Genomic DNA, 15822 nt, shown 5'->3' on the forward strand with positions numbered 1-15822 from the left:
CTAGCTAGTACTACCCCTTGGGCCAGCTGAATGAGTTGATTATGTAACAAAAGTTTTGCTCAATGTATATCATGCAGGAGCTGCCATTCTGTGTTACATATCATTCCGGAGCAGAGGTGGATCTAGGATATTTCCCAAGGTAGGGAGGGGTTAAGCTAGGGGCATCTATAGTAGGGCTAGAAAACATGGTGACTGGTTGATACAGCTAGCACTGCAGCGTGATAAGCATACTCAGCATGAGGAACATGCTTTATCTAGGGCATCAAATTTGGCAATAATATTGACTGAACCTTGTTGAATAAGCCTGGTGAGATCATTATTTTCTAGTAGCTTTCATATAAAGGGCATGCACAGCATAAATGCTACAGAGTTTGAAGTGTCTATTAGAAGATGGTCTTCAGTTTAAAGAATGAGTTCTAATAATGGGTGTTCTATTAGAGTGGTTTACCCTGAACCTGAGCAAGAGGAGGGGGCTTGACAGAGGACACTATTCAAAAGGCTGCTGCCTTCCTTCCCCTGAAGTAGCACTGTGCTTTAAACACATACTAAAACCCAATGTACACAATACCCTAGCAACATAGCAACAGCTACAACCTCTCAATTAAACCTTTTTTTACCTGCGGTTAAGTAGAAACATAAGGATTCTAGCAAACATACTGAATAGTAAAACAAAACTGGGACCAAACTAACAGATATGAAGTATGTAATCAGATACTGAATACTAGGCTTAGTATATCAATTCATATAAGGTAGAACTGCATAGCATGCATGAGAATTACGTATCACGATAACGATTACATAACAAAGAAGTGGTGCTTGATTACAAAAATATTATATACCACTATATGAAAAGTTTACAAATATATTGTCCTTATGTCCTTATATTTGTGTTAAAGTTGTGTAGTCTTAGGAGGTTCAAATTCCTTGGATGATGTAAAGCGTCTTGTCAATGTACGAATTGTTCTCTTTACTTCACGGAACTGCAACACAAACAGTACATTGGTCAAGCTCACTAAACCCGTCATGATTAATGATAAAGCATTTAGTACAGGAAAAGATGCGCTTCTTACATCATCCAAATCCTGATCACACTCTGGTTTGTCTCCATCCCTTACACAACTGGAGTACTCATTTATAGCTGTGAACAACCTGTTTCTGTTCCGTATTTGAACACTGAAGTCAGTCCAGAATATAAATTGAACAATAGTGAAGTAGAAAAATACTATAAGTAACTTCACTTCTGGTGTACTGAATTTTAGAAATGACAGTTTGTTTTTTCCTTCTCTTTTGAAGATTCCTTTCCTCTAAAGGAGAAATAGCAACAAACTTGTAAGTGCACGGTGATATTACACACTAATTCTGATGATGTAACTGTATACAGTGGAGAATTATATAAGTGACAAATACTAGTTATTACAACACTAAAATGATTTCGAGATTGGAGTATTGTCAGCAGGTGTGTGTTCTGTTAAAACAGGATTATGCTCTCCTCATAACAAAACAAATGATCTCCTTCCTACATTTTGCCCTCCTAGATAGCTTTGTGATCTTGTGTATTTATGCCCTGGCCTTGGATAAGTGATTTGTGTGTGTGTGTGTGTGTTGTGTGTGTGAGTGAGTGGGCGCATGCGTGAGTGTGAGTATAGCTGTGCTGAAGTATAATGCAGGCTTCATTTAGTGTTGTAATTCTCACACAATGGCTGCTTTTACTGTTAAATGGATTTGTTCACATGGGCATGTACAGAAAAACATAGGTAGATGGATACATATATAGGTACATACATGTTTTACGAAAACAATTACAGTAAACCAAGTGTGCACCCACAGCTAGTTTACACCTAGTTTTAAAAAACAGACAAATGTAGCTCTTAAAAACTTGCCAACAGGACATCCACCGGAAAGATACTGTTGGTGCTGCATACTTTATTTTCCACAAGACTTTTATGTTCACAACTTCAATAAATATTTTACTTGTGAGAAAATTAAACTGGAAATTATAATATCACATTGTAAATCTGTGAAAACGCAATAGTGAATCTGTGATGTTATAATGTGTGAAAAAAGAGCTGCTATGGTGTCTTACATTACATACTGACCATGGCATCACTAAATTTCTCAACTCTTGACCTTACCAGTAACCACTCACCCTTTGTATTGATGTAAATGTCAACAAAATCAAGATCACTCCTGTGGCCATCACAATAATTGTAGGGAGAATAAGTGTGTAAAAGGAAACATCAGCATCACCTGCACACTGTGTTGGAGGAAAGTTGGCAATGTTGTACTTGGATGTTCCCACAATTATAGATGGGACAAGGAGTCCGACAAGGACTATTAAAATTATCTCAGCAGCATGTATTTTGCCACGATGAGGGTGGTGGTCCAGATTACGTGCACGAATTGGAAACACCAGCTTTAAGAACAAATGGATAATAAATAGAAGCCAAAACCCAGAGAAAATCAAGATTCCTCCTTGGTAGGTAAAACCTGAGAATAGATAAATCAATAATAACGTGATCAACATCTACCCTAAATAAAATGGCAACCTTGTTGCCATTAAAAATTGTAATGGACATATTTTTACACAATGGAAAGCGTTTTCATGGAAGAGTTACATCAATCCACCCACAGAAACAGAAAGACTGCATGTTTGCCATCCTGACCATAACCACAAGGCATGAAACTAAACTACACAACACATAACCACTATTGGAGGAAAATCCTTTGGCATTGAATAAAATATAACTACGAGCCAAAGAGGGAATCACTAGGGACCTGGAAAGCTAAACTCTATTAACCAAAATATAATAATAAATCACTTACCATATACTTCACAGAAAGCAGATGGCTCTGCAACAGTTGAGAAAAGATCATCATGTGAACAAAACACTGAACGACTAAAGCTTGGCACTGTGATAATTATCACTAAAGAAAGAGAAAAGTTATTACTAAAAATGTGTACATTTGTCATATGGAAAATATGCTAAGTGTTCCTATGAGTGACCAGACCATACTGGACTGAGTCTGTGGTGTACTGGAAGTAGTTTATACAAAACTTTTCATAAGGCTTACATCAACACTACTCAGATTAAGAAGATGTGGTTCAGTCTAGTCAAGCAAGGCCAAAATGTAAGACACAACTCCTAACAGAATGAAACCATAATCATGTACACACTCACCGGTAATGAACACTGTTGTTGTGCTGTATAGTATCAGAACTTGTGGAAAACGAGTCCTAAAAATAAGGCACACATGTAAAGAAAACACAGGAGCACACTCTTCTGCAGTAGATACATTATTATATTAGCAGTCCTTTTCCCTAAATCACAATATGTCGGTGGAACTGATATCAGCACCAGAATGGTCTAAAAAGTTTTCAAACAGCTTGATAGCTACGTGTAACAAATATAAAAAACTAAACTAACAATCAATTGTGGTCATCTGACAGTATTATGTAACTGTACTAGCACACAATCTATGCTGTATGTGAGATGGTGGGATTCAACTATCAAGCTGTTGTGTGATCATACATACAGTGTAGTGCTGAGAACAGTTCATGAAACCCAGCAACCAATTTCCTAGATTTCCTGGTAGAAAACTTACTATGAGGAGGAAGTCTACCCCATCACCCACCTACCAACCCACACATACATCTACACACTTCATGAAATTACTAAAATAATTATGTCAATTAAAAATATTATTAGGTCATACAAAAACTTACACAGTTTTTCCCTTAGAGAATGCCACTGCAAACACTGCAATTCCACCTAGAATATTACCAATGTTACTGATAATTCCAATCACAACAGTTAGAAGAACTGTCACTCCTTCTGAATTCTGAGAAAATTCAGTGCACAGTGGTAAGCACTTATCACCACAGAACTTGCCAAACTGATCTGGACACGTAAAGTCATACATGTTACAGTTGGTCAGATTAGGAGAAACACTTCGCAACTGGCTCCATTCATTGCTACACACGTTGCTTTGAAGGTGATGACATTCTTCAACTGAAGGGACAAATGTGACACCATTGTCACATGAGCGATACGTTGCATTACAAAAGAAAGCTTTGGCACCTTCAGCACAGGATTGGTTGTCTGAAGTGATGCTAACAATAGTGGCCAAAGTGTCTTCAGCTGTGATTGAATCATCAAAAACTGACAGTTTGCTATTTCCCATTAAACCATCACACACTGAACTAATGTGTTCTTCACAATCTCCTGAAGCATTTGCCTGCAGCAAGAAAATATCACAAAAAAAAAGCTAGGAAAAGGTACACGATATTTATGTATGCAATTTAAGTACCCCTTCGAGTTGAAAGAGGGCATGTCCTATATTTACATGAATGAAAATTAAGACCATGCCTTGTTGAGGCTTTCTCTAGAGAAAATGCATAAGAAAACAGACTATAACTAGCAAAACATTCAACTAGTTTCTGACTGTACAAAGAAATTTGGCTAACATTATCAGCATTGTAAGTGGGGGTCATTCGGATTATCTGGGTCATTTGGGTCACATTTTGTCTGGGTCAAGTGGGTCTTATCCACTTCACTGAATATCTGCCTGATGAGATCACGTGTAACTATAAGTTAACAACCTTAATTGTATTGGTAGAAATGCTATTGTAAACACTCAAGAAACTTACGTGGAGCCACACCCACCATTGCTTATCTGTCTGTGTGGGATATTTAGAGCCACACCCACTTATCGGAATTGTATCAGCTGTTCTCTGTGGGCATGCATGGCATCACCAGATCCATGTTGCTACTTGAAATGTACTTCAGGAAATTCTTAATTGTCATGTAGACTTACTTGGAGCCACACCCACTTGATAATACACATGTGGAGCCACACCCACTTAATAATATGTATGTGGAGCCACACCCACTTGATAACACGTAGCTACTCACTTCTTGCAGAATCCTTTCTATAGTGTAAAAAAATGCAGGGCTAAGTAATAGAACTTAAGGACTTTTAATCTAGCTAGAGGTACACCTCAAACTGGGTCACATGCGGGTCAGTCCAGGTCCCATCCAGATTATTATTCGGACCAGTGAGTCAAGCGGGTCAACAGTACTGACCCACTTACAATGCTGAACATTATATTTATGTGGTATTTTAGATGGTGATATACCATAGTTAAGAGAAATTGTTATGTAATTAGCAACTATGTATATATACAGCATTATATATGTACTATATAGTCTACAGCAAGTCTGGCATCATGTGACACCATGTAGAATCTCCTTGTTGAGACAGTTTACACAGACAATTACTGGTGGCTACATAATTGTTAGCCTGTACAAGAAATTTCTTTGATAGATAAACTGACAAACTTTTACCAAATAAGATGACATGAACCCGCTCAAGCACTACTTTAATCTATGTACAAGGTTATAACCAGCTAAAAGTATATACTTTTCTACAAAGCCTTGTGGCAGTAACCGTAACCAGGATTTGCATTAATGTCTCTATACACATGTGACATACTTCATCAACACACATACATGACAATTGTGACCTACCAAATCACGACAGTTGAGAACAGACAAGTCATCAAATACATTATCCAAGCCTCCACGGCCAGTGTAATACAGAATGATTGGAATCAAAAATAATCCAATTACAACGGAGATCATAACAACCAAACAAATATTCTGACGTACACATAGTCTGAAGCATGTTGTGGCAACCTCTATATTTCCATCATCCATGTCCATATTTGATTTACTGCTTGCTTTTAAAATTCTACTAGCACTATGACTGCTATTACGACTTTCCATATTTCTTGACAGTGTTAGGTCTCGTTCAACAGATACCAACTCCATTTTGCTCACTTGCACTGTGTCCACACTAATACTGGATGGCTCTGTTACTCTGTCGATGCTAATATTGGATGGCTCTGTTCCTTTGTCCGTGCTAATGTTGGAAGGCTCTGTTGTATAATTCACTATATCTTCTTCATTTTCAAGTTGTGGATGTATGTCATCAGGTGCTGAAGAAATTGCTGAATCTTCAGACATATTTGCTGAGCAAGAGAAAGATTGTAAAAACCGTTGTCTATGTATAACTGTAGTGGTTCTATATTTAGTAACAGGTTTATGGAATGGAAATGATGCATTCTAAATTTAGCAGCATGACATGTGTACACTTAGCAAGCACATGAGACAATATGCAATCAGTTTTCAATGGGAACCACTATGAATGCACAGGTGTAAATGAGTTCATCAGAATAGCCTTCAACACTGTCACTGCTTATCATCAGAGGGCTAGGTGCTTCATTGATTTCCAGTTGGTAGATCAAGAAAATCAAATACACAAAAAATTGTATGCTTGAAGTAGCCAATGAAAAACATCAGTAACACTGGTCTTGCACTTTCAAGGATGAAAGTTTCATTGACTGCTTTCATGCACATGACATTTTGTATATTTGAACAAACAGCTGTAAATCTGACCAAGAGTTAATAATAGTTGTCTAACACTGCATAGGCCTGTAAAAAATGATCCTGAGAAATTCAAAGGGATTCTTTCTGTAAAACTCTGTAATTTGTAGTATTCTCCATAGGTGAAGATTGTTTCAATCATCACATTTCTTTGTTCTCTCAGTGTGCAATCATCACATTACCTTGTTCTGCCTGTGTGAACATTTTACACATCTGAAGGAATCCCTTTGAATTTCTCAGGATCATTTTTTACAGGCCTATGCAGTGTTAGACACTCTCCCTCCACTATTATTAACTCTTGGTGAGATGTATCCCAGGAAAGTGGTTGCACTTCAAATGAGCAAGTCACTTCATCAAATCAAGCATAGCCTTGATGTGGATGAGGTATAGTGGTACCACCCTGTTTGTTTAATAAAGGCTCAGACTGAAATCAATTATGGGAATAAATATTATTAATGCTTACGTGACTACTGGAGTCTGAAGCATTCAGATGAAGTATCCTTGCCATTCTACGAGTCAGGAAACATTAGGTAAAGGTGAAACTAGTCTCACAAGCATTTTGGCACGTTTTCAAATATGGACCACACCCACATTACAGATAACACAGTTAACCACTTTATAACAAAGCTTCAGTATAAAATTATGTTGTAATTAGTCTTTAAGCAATACGATAGCATTAAACTACTTGCAAATTTCCTGAGATTTTTCCAACTCAACATTTCCCATGATATCCTACTCGCCCATTCATTACAACAATAATGCTACGTGCTGCCTATCCATAATCGAATATTTCAGGCATGCATATAAATAAATCCAGTGGTTATACAGGTGATTATTCCCCTGGAATGAGTTATTCACCTGAAATGGAAGTATTACATGTTAGCTGTAAATCGGCCTTGTTCACCAACCATAGCACAGTGGCTATTGGAGTGACACCTTATCATCCTTAGGGTTCAGGGTACATGGTTTTCTGGTTTAGGAGCGTACTAGGATTGATACTAACAGGTCAAACAAGGATCTCTAGAAGAAGGCCTGAGTATAAGTAGCCACTGCGCATTGCTCATTGCTGAAGGGATACACCCTTCAAAACTGGCAGTGGACACGACTACAAGCCAAGATATACACACTTTCAAGCAAAATTATCCTAGGGAATCTAATTAAAATTCTTCACTGATTATGGTGGTCAGCACACCAAGGAAATAAATGCACACACACCCATTTTAAGATATCAACACCATTAATTTCATTACCACACAATTCTAAACGTTTAAGTCAATAACAAAAACCACATTACTACTGGCGCACTTACCGATTAAACGTATCACACACACTCACACACGAGCATCGAAGGATTATGGGATCAAGTTAGAACACCTGCGAGTTTTGTCTCCGACGCGGTCAACCACTGCCAAAGACGTACTATGTTTTAAGTAAATGTAAAATGATCTAGCTACATAGACATAAATAAAGTCATCACATAGACTACCGGTTATCTATGTCGTCACGCACCACACCGGTAGTCCATCTGCGAACATGCTCCGCCCATAGATAATAGAATCTATGCTCCGCCCATATATTAATTATTTATTAACTTATCCGGGATATGAAACGGAGTACCTCGCTTTGCCGGGACACTATAGTAACGCGCATGTGATCGCTATGGAGACTTTGGTTAGGTTGTGACCCAACGCGTATTTGTCAGTCGATTGCAGAATTGTTGAAATTTCTCTTACCGTGTCGTAAACATTCCGTGGGCTGGAAAACTATTTGTAGTGACGCCGGATCACCCGGATTGAGGAAAAAGATTAGTGTGGTTCAGTTCATGCTGTTGAATCCGTGGCAAGGACAATAACATTTACTCACAAGGAGCCTTACGGAAGCACTCACGGTACTATTATTATTATTATATTTTATAATTGTAAGACTCATATGCATGAGCATAGTACAATGATTAGTTACAAATTAAATTAGAATGTAAGTAAATAAGTAAGTAAATTAATTAAGTATAAGTAATTAAGTAAGTAAATTAATTAAGGATAAGTAATTAAGTAATTGAAGAGATCACTAGTGTACAAGTGTAGAGAATTGTTGTAGAGTTGGTGCATTGACAGTGACACTTGGTAAAGCATTCCACTGAGGGACTACTCGTGGAAAAAAACTGTACTTATAGCTATTAACTGTTGAAGATATTGTAACAAATCTTTTGTTGTGACCTCTAGTGATAAGAGAGTTTTTTTAATCATACATTCTGGGAGTGAAACATCTATTAAACCATTTAAGATTTTATAAAGGACGCATAGAGACTGAATATCTCGTCTTTTCTTCAAACTGTCCCACTGTAAAGTTGATAACATTTCACCAACACTGCTGTATCTGTTAAAATCAGACATCACATATCTAGCAGCTCTCCTTTGAACAGATTCTAATTTGTTAATGGGTACGGCATACTTTTTTCAAGAATTCTGAAGATTTTCCTGAGATTTCTGCCTGGGTGAAGTGGTGCTATTCCCAACCGGCCGAGCTTCACTTTGGCAATAGAAGGCTTTTGGCTTCTTCCGGGGTGCAACCGGGTGACCCTCTGGGCCCTTTGCTTTTTTCACTTGTAATTTTACAGTTTATTGATGCTGTAAATCTCCGTGACTTTGTAGAGTTAAATCTTTGGTACCTTGATGATGGCACGTTAGTTGGGAAGCAGTCTTCTTTATCATCTCTTTTGTCACTCGAGGTCCTGAGTTTGGACTACATTTGAATCTGACCAAGTGTGAATTATTTTGGCCTTCTGGAGACTTCTTTCCCAATCTCCCAACTGACATCAAGCGAGTCACAAGTTTGGAACTGCTGGGTTCTCCTCTTTGGGGTGATGATATTTTCTTTAATGATTTTCTTCTCGAATGGACAAAGTAGCATTAACTCAGGAGAAACTTTCTCTGTTAGATGACCCTCAGGTAGAGCTCCATCTTTTACGTAGTTGCCTCAGTAGTTGTAAAATTATTCACCTCCTTCGCACTGTGCCTTTCACCATACTGAAACCCTTTCTTCAATTTGATCATAATCCTCGTTCCTGCCTTGGTAGAATTATACAGTGCAGTCTTTTCGACACTTCTTGGAGACAGGCATCTTTGCCTTTTCGATTAGGAGGCCTGGGGTTATGTGAATCTGCTTTTTCTGCTTCACCTGCATTTTTGGGTTCATGTAATAGTGTTCGTGAATTAGCCTCCACCCTTCTTTCTGTTGATATTAATCAGCTCAGTTTCCCTAATGAGGAGGATGCTGCTACCTTACTTTCTGAATTGGGTATTTCCAGTGGTCATTTGCTTTTCTCAGCCTCTCAGAAGGACCTGCAAGCTACATTAGACAAACATTTATTTGATAACTTATTTGCATCCTTTGGCATTCGTGATCAAGCTCATTTGACTGCTTTGTCACACCCTTCTGGCACAAGTAGTGGCTGGCTCAAAGCTATTCCTCGAGTCAGTCTGGGTTTGGCTATCCCTGGGCCTGAATTTGTTATTGGATTACATATATGGTTGGGTGTTTCTTTGTTTCCGCTCTCTCCTTTGTTTACTACCATCGATAACTATGGTGACCATCTGTTAGGTTGCTCTCAAGGCCCAATGAGAATACGTCGACATGATGCTCTGGTAAACATCATTTATAATGCCCTTTCACACGATCACCCTGGGGGTTCTTAAGGAACAGAGAGCTTCTTATGATGATGGGTTGCGCCCTGGCGATGTTTTTCATCCTGACTTCCAGCATGGTCGTCCAGCTTACTTCGATGTCTCCATACGCTGCACCACTCAGCCTGCTTTTATCTCCTCCTGTGCTTCATGTGCTGGGGTGGCTGCTGCTGCTGGAGAGGTTGCCAAGGATGAGAAGCATTTGGCAGCTGTGGAGAAGGTGGGATCAGATTTCATTCCATTAGTTGTGGAAACATTTGGAGTTTGGACACCTTTTGCTCTAAAAACTTTACAGAATATAGCTGACCGTACCACTCCTCGCAGCGGTGTCCCTCGGAAAGTTGCTAGAAAGAACTTGCTACAACAACTGTCTGCAACTGTGGTCTAACAATGCTAAGATGATCTTGAGGTACTTGGCCCTTCAGGGCTCGGATGAGATGACAATCCCCTCTTCCCCTAGTAATAGTTTTCCCCCTGTAGCTAGCTGTAGTTTATGTAGTTGTTTGTAATTGTAATAAGTTATTGTCAATTTCAAAAAAAAAAACCCATAAAAATAAAAAAAAAGAATTCTGCAATTGACTGTACGTATGGGATACCCATACTGTGGATTTTCTGTCCGTTTGAACATTGCGTACTGCGTACTAATTGAAGCGCGTACTGGGTAACGCTATATTCACCCAACTTGATGTGGCGCCTCAAAATAATAACGCACTTTGTAAGCGCTTAGTCATTAGAGTGCTCCTTTAATACACTACGCTGCAGCGTTGGATGTCAGGGGGTGTATTATCTATGATGCCAGCATAGACTACTTCGGACTTCGCTAGAGATGGTAAGCAGGGTATACCAACAATGGCAACATTTATGACAGTAGTTTCGTGAGTTGCTAGATACACTACACTGTAAACCAGAAAGTAAAATACGAGTGGGAGGGGGGGAGAAGGAATGCAAGGTGCTGACCCGTAGTAATATGGTAGATCTGTAGCTGCAGCCAAAGGCTAAGGCTGCTAAGTTTGTGCTACAGTCAAGGATGAAGTCTGAAACCCACAATTGAAAAGTGCTTACTTGAAGTTCCACATTGGAGAAAATTTTGACTGGACAGTAGTCTGATGGCAGTTGCAGATATTCCTGTGTCTATGTGACACCCCTGTTAGGAAATGTTCATAGCTTTATAAAGTGTGTATGCTAGAATGCAACCTTGCTTATACAATGGAGCGTAACTACTAACTCACTATTACAATGTGGTCTTTGTATGGGAAGCAGTGACCAAACTGAGGCATATACTTCATGACCTCATTAATAAGACCATCACATTGTAGTGATTGCACTGTAGGTCCAGAAGGTAGCTAAGATGCACATTTAAAGCTTTTAAGTAACAGCGATGATAAATACGCTATATTAAAGTACCCAGTAAATGTTCCTGACAACCAAAATGCTTCAATCAAACTCCACACCGTCACTGCCAGATAACAAATGCATCATGTGAGCTCATTAATATTGGATCACATGATCTCAACGAGTACTCCAATACCAATTTTACTATCCGAATTCTAATATCCTTAATTAGTACCCATTTATTTATTTTAGCCATACAACGAACTGTGCAACTACCTTCTTCATACAACATGCATTATATGTGGAGCGTTGCAAATGCAAGTAAAGTGTAGTACACTACAATTTCCTTACATCAAATTAAGCAAGGGTTCGTAATATAATTATACTGAGGAGAGTATTCTACTCTCGTATACACCTGTAGAAAGACATATCACGATGGTACTGTGTCTTTTTGTAATTAATTGATTGCCAGCAATGTCACTAGCAACTAAACTAACTCAAGCTCCTCAGTGTTTCTCACCAAACTACAGGTGTACCTTCTTGTCATGGGTTTAGACAATTGCTTATATATAGGCATTTGTTGCTTGACCATTCACAGCTGTCTTGAGCGACACAGTACTTTATGGGTTCTTGTATGTCACAAACCACACTTACTGTAGTCGTTACATCATCACTTTAAAATATGCTCTTCTACAGAGGTATATGAGAGTAGGACACTACTCCTCAATAATTATGTTATAAACTCTTGCATTACGTAAGTCACTTACCGTATATTAAAAGAAGCAAAGTATGACTATGTGAGGTGGTCTTATTGTGGTCATGAAGTACACCTTAGCTACAGTATGTTTGGAACCAGCATGGTCATTATAATTTGTGTGTGTGTGTGTGTGTGTGTGTGTGTGTGTGTGTGTGTGTGTGTGTGTGTGTGTGTGTGTGTGTGTGTGTGTGTGTGTGTGTGTGTGTGTGTGCTTAGCGGTTTTGAGGTCGTTGTGGAACTTTGGATTCCACGACCTCTCTGTGTGAGACCTGGACAGTCCTCCTGTGGGTTACTAGCCCTGTCCCAGGAGGATTTGCCTGCACAAGGCTCAAGTGTCTGAGGTGCACAGGCATCCCAGTGCTGGCTCACTGGGCGGCAATAGCTGTGTTAGTACGGCTGCCGAAGACTTTGCTTTTTGTGTGTGCATCTATGTATATGTACAAATTTATTTTCTTATAGAATAATTTCTTTGGTGACCAAGTTGTCACAGATGGTAACGTACTCAATATGGAGTCCCCACAATTCATCACACTACAGTGGACCAGAGATGGGACAGTACTCAGTAAGACTGGAACACTCTAAGGGTCTGTGCTACTGGATCATACTGCTGTGTTGTGAATGGTATCATTGTCCATTGTGCTCATATTGATGTGCAAGGTGAGTAGTGTAACGAAATCATTCCAAGGGTCTTAAAGTTACGTAGTCTTGTCTGGAGAACGACATTTATCATACAGCAATACAGATATAGTTAAGAAAAGTGACAGTTTAGTATAACACCTATGCCCCCTTGTAATGTATCCTACTGTAATACTCTTTGGTGGATCATACTGCTGTGCTGTGAATGGCATCAACGTCCATTATGCTTATATTGATGTGCAAGGTGAGTAGTGTAACTTCACAAGTACCTCAGTAGCAGTGTACATATAAGAGTCTAAAATGCAAATATTTTTCCTGCTCCTAGCTGCCATGCCCATAAAAGTATGCACACAGATGTTTACAGTATTGCCCTCCCCAGGGGCAGAGACAGCTATAGAGGTGGATCTATAGGATTTTGCTAGGGGGGGGGACACTGGTAGAAATGACTTCACAGTGTGCAGAGCACACTTGGCGAAGTGCAAAGCACGAGCTATCTAGGGGGGTCTGGGGGCATGCCCTCCCAGGAAATTTTGAGAAATTAGTACTCTGAGATTGAATTTGGTGGCAAGTTTTCACTTACTCTAGCTGTCTTTGATATTCCATCTTTTACCCATCCATACTCTGTGAAAGACGTTTGCCTTTTCGCCATGCCATCTGTGGAGCAGGTACTAAACTATGACGTCACATGATGCGAAGGGCACTTGATTATAGAAGTTTTGGTCGAGCAAGTCAATGTGTCTTGGATTAGGCATAGTTTAAACATAAGTTCAGCTATAATTTTATTCGTTGTAATGTCACTTTTGCTGTTCATAATGCATCTGTATTATGAGATATGGGGGAGCTTAGCCCCCCTATATTTCTATCCCTTCCCCCCCTTATTCTGACAAAACTGTATTTTTCCCTCCCTTAAGTCATTTTCTAAATGAAGGCCTGACTACTCATGTCAGGAGTGAAGAACAGCACTCTGGGAGAGGGGATACAGTCATGGTATCTTTGTACACAAATGACACATATTTGTCAATAACAATTAAACAGGTTTCATTGTAATTTATTTAACCCCATACAATTTTGTATGAAATGTGTAGTGTGGTTGTGTATACCTGCATGTATGGTTTATCTGGACACTGGTGATTACCCAATTCATGCCTCAAACTGCACACAAGATTGTCTTCACAGCATGCAGGGATGAAAGCATAGGCTATTTCATTACAATAATATCTCACGTGCATATATACACGACCACAGTTCATACAAAATCACAAGAAGTATTGAACTTAGGCCTGATAATTTTTTGTGCTTATTTGCATTTCAGCAAATACTTCAATAACCCTATGAGGGTATAAATACTTCATGTTTTTGTACTCCATACTGAGGCATTTTTATTTCCAGTGTCATACAGCTAAATTCATTATGCAATCTGCCCTATAGTGTGAAAGTTTAACATTCGAAATTTTGACTACTTTGATTATTTTTGTTCAACATGCTTGATCATCCAATATGTCAAACTTTCCATTGTCAAATATTAGCGCTACATATATGGTATGTCAATGTCATCATGTATTGAATGTACAACATAACCGTTTTATTTTTACTCAGTTTACATCGCTACGTATGTCAAACTGTGGGTGAATTTTTACTGTAATTCTTTACTTTTTTATCACAGCAAAGATGTTATGAGCTTGATGGAGTTGAATCAATAGCTGATAATTAAGGAGAACTTTGAGAACTGGTGTTACGTACACTGCTACTTTGTACTCCACTCATTAAGAGACAACATAAGAAGTCATGCTACAGGGACTGCTACATACGTCAGTAAATCTGTACTCTACTAGCCACTGCGTACTGCTACCTCAAGACTGTAAAGTCCTATATACATGCGTACGTACAATGAACTGAAATTTAAGTTGCTATATTTTTTAACAGTCTGAATGTATAAATGCACCAACATGACCAAATTTTGATCACATACATAGCTGTTGGTTTGTCCATAAATCTCAATAAGGAGCTTATTTTGTGTCCTACAGATTACACTACTAATGAGGTTTCTCTGTATTGGGTATACAACCCAACCCGATGTGTAGCAATTGGTTATTATTCAGTTTTAGTTGCCACAAAGACTATTTAGTGATGAACTCAAGCACTTAGAAGTAAAGGTTCCAGTACTTACATGCCATAACTCGATCTGGTAAATATGGATTTTAGAAAATACCATATAGTGTTTTTCTGAGGGGGAAAATTTTTATGAATTTGTGGATCGGCAGCTATCCTGCCTATCCACGAAAATTTCCCTCCTCGAACTTCACAAAATAACATTACTGCATCCTACAGAAGCAAAAATTTCCCCCCTCAAAATTTTTGAGGTTGACGATTTGCAAAATATTTCAGCTATGATATCAATATGTAGTTATATTTTAAAGTACATGGTGAAACTTGTCAACCAGTGAATTCCTTGCTCTAATCAGTTGAGTCAATCAATTCACTCTGATCATCTATGAACATTTCCTTGCTCTAATCAGTTGAGTCAATCAATTCACTCTGAAAAGCTATGAACATTTCCTAATAGGGGTGTCACATAGACACAGGAATATCTGCAACTGCCATCAGACTATTGTCCAGTCAAAATTTTCTCCAATGTGGAACTTCAAGTAAGCACTTTTCAATTGTGGGTTTCAGACTTCATCCTTGACTGTAGCACAAACTTAGCAGCCTTAGCCTTTGGCTGCAGCTACAGATCTACCATATTACTACGGGTCAGCACCTTGCATTCCTTCTCCCCCCCTCCCATTCGTATTTTACTTTCTGGTTTACAGTGTAGTGTATCTAGCAACTCACGAAACTACTGTCATATATGTTGCCATTGTTGGTATACCCTGCTTACCATCTCTAGCGAAGTCCGAAGTAGTCTATGCTGGCATCATAGATAATACACCCCCTGACATCCAACGCTGCAGCGTAGTGTATTAAAGGAGCA

At 38.8% G+C, this 15822-nt stretch overlaps 1 protein-coding gene and 1 long non-coding RNA gene across 3 annotated transcripts; one reads left to right on the forward strand and one right to left on the reverse strand.

Moving 5' to 3' along the window:
* Window positions 1–722: 722 nt before the first annotated feature.
* Window positions 723–7996, reverse strand: LOC136242676 (uncharacterized). Of its 2 annotated transcripts, XM_066034120.1 has the most exons (8): window positions 7756–7996; window positions 5529–6031; window positions 3725–4236; window positions 3180–3235; window positions 2824–2925; window positions 2147–2487; window positions 1071–1304; window positions 723–980 (listed from the first exon to the last, which is right to left on the reverse strand). In XM_066034120.1, exons 2-8 carry the CDS (start codon window positions 6024–6026, stop codon window positions 891–893), a joined length of 1833 nt encoding a protein of 610 aa, XP_065890192.1. In that variant the 5' UTR covers window positions 6027–6031; window positions 7756–7996; the 3' UTR covers window positions 723–890. The 2 variants fall into 2 exon arrangements, with proteins under 2 accessions (XP_065890192.1, XP_065890191.1); XM_066034119.1 differs by having other exon boundaries at window positions 723–1304; window positions 7756–7992.
* A 91-nt stretch (window positions 7997–8087) lies between these two features.
* Window positions 8088–15089, forward strand: LOC136242351 (uncharacterized). Its single transcript, XR_010694528.1, has 3 exons — window positions 8088–8334; window positions 12675–12872; window positions 14515–15089. It is a non-coding gene; the product is annotated as an uncharacterized lncRNA (long non-coding RNA).
* The last annotated feature ends 733 nt before the right edge of the window (window positions 15090–15822 follow it).

This window comes from Dysidea avara, chromosome 13 (assembly GCF_963678975.1).
Source record: "Dysidea avara chromosome 13, odDysAvar1.4, whole genome shotgun sequence".
NCBI lineage: Eukaryota > Metazoa > Porifera > Demospongiae > Dictyoceratida > Dysideidae > Dysidea > Dysidea avara.

Coding starts and splice junctions, on each gene's coding strand:
- LOC136242676 (XM_066034119.1), bottom strand. CDS start 6,026: ATGTCTGAAGATTCAGCAATTTCTTCAGCACCTGATGACATACATCCA. Junction 4,237..5,528: donor TTCTCAACTGTCGTGATTTG/GTAGGTCACAAT, acceptor TTCTTGCTGCAG/GCAAATGCTTCAGGAGATTG. Junction 2,926..3,179: donor AACAACAGTGTTCATTACCG/GTGAGTGTGTAC, acceptor CTCTTTCTTTAG/TGATAATTATCACAGTGCCA.